Source organism: Zerene cesonia, chromosome 25 (genome assembly GCF_012273895.1).
Source record: "Zerene cesonia ecotype Mississippi chromosome 25, Zerene_cesonia_1.1, whole genome shotgun sequence".
Taxonomy (NCBI): Eukaryota; Metazoa; Arthropoda; class Insecta; order Lepidoptera; family Pieridae; genus Zerene; species Zerene cesonia.
The window spans coordinates 1,661,855-1,666,473 of NC_052126.1; the positions used below are offsets into that span (position 1 = coordinate 1,661,855).

The 4,619-nt window shown below is 31.9% G+C and overlaps 2 protein-coding genes across 2 annotated transcripts in view; one reads left to right on the forward strand and one right to left on the reverse strand.

Moving 5' to 3' along the window:
* LOC119836759 (pikachurin) overlaps positions 1–4,619 on the reverse strand; it is a 112,732-nt gene that overhangs the window by 71,908 nt on the left and 36,205 nt on the right. The gene's annotated exons all lie outside the window — the stretch shown is intronic.
* LOC119836760 (alpha-N-acetylgalactosaminidase-like) overlaps positions 1–4,619 on the forward strand; it is a 9,384-nt gene that overhangs the window by 2,442 nt on the left and 2,323 nt on the right. Inside the window, exons 3-7 of the mRNA XM_038362213.1 lie at positions 592–771; positions 1,243–1,340; positions 2,705–2,866; positions 3,379–3,573; positions 4,153–4,317. Coding sequence (XP_038218141.1) covers positions 592–771; positions 1,243–1,340; positions 2,705–2,866; positions 3,379–3,573; positions 4,153–4,317 — 800 coding nt within the window. The remainder of the gene's footprint in view (positions 1–591; positions 772–1,242; positions 1,341–2,704; positions 2,867–3,378; positions 3,574–4,152; positions 4,318–4,619) is intronic.

Consider the following 4,619-nt stretch of genomic DNA (forward strand, 5'->3'; position numbering starts at 1 on the left):
TATTAATAGGATTATTTGTATCTCTTTAATTTGCTGTGTTTTCTCTTTCACATACAAAGTTATTTGACATGAAATCAAAGACATAAAAAGTGAAACAAATAGCAGTTAAAATAAACTAGTTATTACTATTATTAATAGATTTATACCTCAAATTCAAACATTCATTTAATTAGACATCCTATGGAAGCACTTTTGAATTGTCATATTATCATAGTATATTTACCACCTTTGGAAGTGGTTTGGGTTTGGAAGGCAGTTTCTACGTATCAGAATTTTCTTGAATTTGATTATTGGACTTTTTAACAGACCATTCCTCGTATTTCAAAATATCCCTGTACAAAATTTTATCCAAATCGGTTTAGTGGTTTAGGCGTGAAGACAAGACATACAAGCATACACAAAAAGTTACTTTCACATTTATAGTATTTATTGGTTATTTGGGATATTAGCCTTTCCGGCATTTCCAACGTAACCATTTAAAATTTGTGAAAAACCTTAATCGTTTTAGTGGTTTAGGCGTGAAAAAGAGTCAGACAGACCGAGTTTCTCTCGTATTCAAGACTATATTTTCTAGACGTACATGTACACGATTTCAGATTCACAGCCGAGGTCTAAAATTCGGTATGTACACTAACGTAGCGGAGGTGACGTGTATGCATTATCCAGGATCGAAAGGTCACTTTGGTGTAGATGCTAAAATGTTTGCCGAATGGAATGTGGATTATATTAAAGTGGACGGCTGCTTTGTTGGCGAGGAATTCTTAAATACAGGTATTTGTATACCATATTTGTGAATTGGTTTTTGGATAATTTTTTTTTATTTATGACGTATAATGTGTTGTACGTATTGTTTGTAGTGGATAGACTAAACTACAATAGCCTATTTGGTTCTATTTTTATTTTTATTTTGTATAATTTATGTAAGTTGCATTGGGGTGATTACGTTATTATTACATTGGATGAATGGGGTGGATCTAATAATGTTAAATTACCACTTATCTAGTAATTATATTAAAAATGTGAAAAGCATTCACAATTTTTCTTTACGCAACGCCGTAATTTCCTAGAAATATGAAGTTTTTTAAATTGTTTTTTTTCTCAGCTGATGATGGTGAAGTATCGTAGAAATGAATTTTAGTAGAAATTTGAAATTCTTTAACTTTAACGATTATTATAAAATTGCATGCACCAGTATAATTTTTATTAATTTTATTTAATTATTACATTAACCTCTTCTTTCAGCGTATATAAAATTCGGGGAGCATTTAAATGCCACTGGACGGCCAATGCTATACTCATGCAGTTGGCCATATTATATTGAATTTATTCACTATGGAACAGTAAGTGTGTTGATATTGTTAAATGGACAAGGGACCTTGACGTCTCAAAACAGTACTAATTCCAGTGGTAAGGGATGGCGCTAGACGTATATAGCTATCTATACAGCTCTGTCTCTTTCTCACACTGGAATTAGTACTACTTTAGGACGCCACGGTTAATCGCCTCGCTATTCGCACGAATGTTTAAATGCACCATCACATGAAAAATTGTCTCATAATGTACAAATTATATTACCCACAATAATATCATGTATCTATGACAAGATGATATAACAATACAATCAAAAAAAATATTGGATCATATTATACGTAAAAAATACGCAACACAGTCGAGAGTTATAAGAATGAATCGCTTTATTAGAGCGAACGTCGTCTTGCCAAATACATTTGATTTGAATAAGTGCGTAGTAAGCTATGATCCATATAGAAGAAATGGAACGTTCTAGAGTTTAATAAAAAAACGGGGCCAAATGCGGCGAAAAGAGGTCGGAGCTAAGCTTTTCAAGTGTGAAAAATGTGGTTTGAATTAAGCGCTTAACTTCCGATATTTTGTCCAATATAGGTCTCTATATTAGTTAGTTAGATTTATGAGAACCTTTTTTCTTGAACTATTAATTTCTACTAGCCATTTATAACCAACAATGACTTAACTTCACATAATTTTAATAATTATATTTTTACAATATGTCATATGTATGATTAAGACTTGGAGCCTTCAAGAAAATAAGCTTTACGTCCAGATCATCTTTATTTAGTTTTTTACGCTTTGCAACAATAATACTTTTTAAATGATTTTAATCACGTGTCTTTTTAATGTGATAAAACTCACGTATATTGAAACTTTAATAAATAAGAGAAACAAAACAAAAATACAAATACGTATGAATACCTTCCATCTGATTACATTTATAAATTTTCCTTATTTTATTAATCATTAGTTTTTTTCCCATAATGAGATGTTTCACTACCTTAAAATGTAGCCTACGTCACTCTCCTAACTATTTCCGGACACAAAAATTACACCATTTAATCTTGCTTGCGACGTAAAAGAACTAACAAACACGCCATTACATTTATATTGCTAGAAAGTTTATCCATACCCTAACTATGTACAGAAATGTACCTAATTTCGACCTGGCTCTGCGAGAGTTAGCTAGTTCCTTCTGTTACATTTATAATTTTTTAACAGTTCAAAAAATACGCAAAGTGGCCACAAATCCAATATACCAATAAATGCGCTGCCCACTTCTAAGGGGTAAGGGATAGGGAAAGGATTGACGACTGGAGAGAAGGAACGAATTGGGAAGAGATAGAAAGGGTAACGGGCCATTTCTTATATAAATATAGCTTTTTTATCACTTCAGCCCGATTACAAAACAATATCTCGCCATTGCAACATGTGGCGCAACTATCATGACGTCGTGACGTCATGGAGCGCTATCAAAGCCATAATTAGTCATTACAAGTCGAGATACTATGAACTTAGTCCATTCCATAAGCCGGGACAGTGGAACGATATGGATATGGTGAGTAAATTCTTAAATTTAATATGGAAAAAGAAAATGCTGTTGGTTAAAAATCTCAGTATTCACGAGATTTTTTTGCTTTATATATTTACACCCATGGTCAAAGGATATGATAGACAATTTTTAAGATAGGTTTTCCTCGCACAGTTCAAGGTCCGGTGGGGTTTTTATAAAAACTATCCCATGTCCTTTCTCAGGTCTCAAACTATCTCTGTACCAAATTGAATCCAAATCCGGCCCAGTAGTTCCTGAGATTACTGCGTTCATGCAAACGATCATATTCTTCATTTTTATATAATGGCATAGTTTGTCACTATATGAAAAGTTGTGTTTCAAAAAGTCCACAACATCTGTAGTGATAGAGTAAAATGATTACATGAAAAAATACGACTTGACAACCACCTTGCAAAAAGGAGGTTATATGATTATTCGTTTGTATTTTTTCTTTTTGTATGTTAATCTATGTTTTTTGCCACTAATTGGGAACCGAATTATTTTTTTTTATTTTTCAGTTAATCTTCGGCACAGGGTCACTTACAGAGAGCCAAAGTCGGGTGCATGTAGCTGTTTATTTGATGTTAGCTGCGCCTCTACTATTGAGTTGCGATATGACGAGAATAAATGTGTATGAAAGGGATTTATTATTGAATATGGATCTTTTAGCAATTGGGCAGGATTCTTTGGGGGTTATGGGACAGCCTTTTGAGGTATGTAATAATAATAATTGATAACTATAATTTGTTTAAATTACACTACTACAATTTGAATAAAAGTAAACTTATTAAAGTGGAGTAATTGTGAAAACAATATTTATACCTTCTTTTGTTTAAATCATCAATAAATAGCATATTTTATGGCTGTAGAAAAATAAAATTGAACCGGAGGAATTGTGAAAACTAAATTAAAGAAACTTGAGGAATAAGTTTATGTTTGTAGTAATCATTTATTTAATAAAATAAAATAATAAATGTAGAAAAATAAATAAATGTAGAACTTTATTATATTTATACTTTTATTATTTTTTTTATACTTTTATTATATTATTTATCACAATGTTTTGAACACAAAAGCGAGTGTGGTCACGGGGAGACCTTTAAAAAGTCTCTAATTTCCAAATGCTTTAATACTTTATACTAAATTCAGCTATTTTGAGTTTATCTATAACAAACAAACACAAAGAAACTACATTTTGAAGAATAAAGCTACTAAGTTTTCATAACTTCTTTTATGATCCTAATGAAATGGTGTATTTAATCCGCTAATAATGAAATGAAATATAATTTCAGCTCGCAAATTCCATAACCTTATGGGTGAAACCGCATTTGCCGAGGAAAGGTGACAAATATCATTCCGTCTCTTTCGCACTCGTCAATTTAAAAACCGAGGGAGATTCTGTCTCTTTCACGCCGGGGCACTATGGACTCAATTCGACTGATGGTTATACTGTTATGGTATTTTTCTTTTTTATTATCTTCCTACTATCCTATCCTATCCTATCCTACTAATATTATAAATGCGAAAATTTGTGTGTGTGTGTGTTTGTTACTCTTTCACACAAAAACTACTGAACCGATTGCAATAAAATTTGGTACGTAGACAGTTGGACAACTAGAACAATTTTTTATCCCGATATTCCTACGGGATACGGACTTACACGGGTGAAACGAGGGTCAACTAGTAATACTTAGTCTGGCCATAAATACTGTTACACTTAATTATAAAAAAATATTACATTTGAATTTCGAATCTGTCA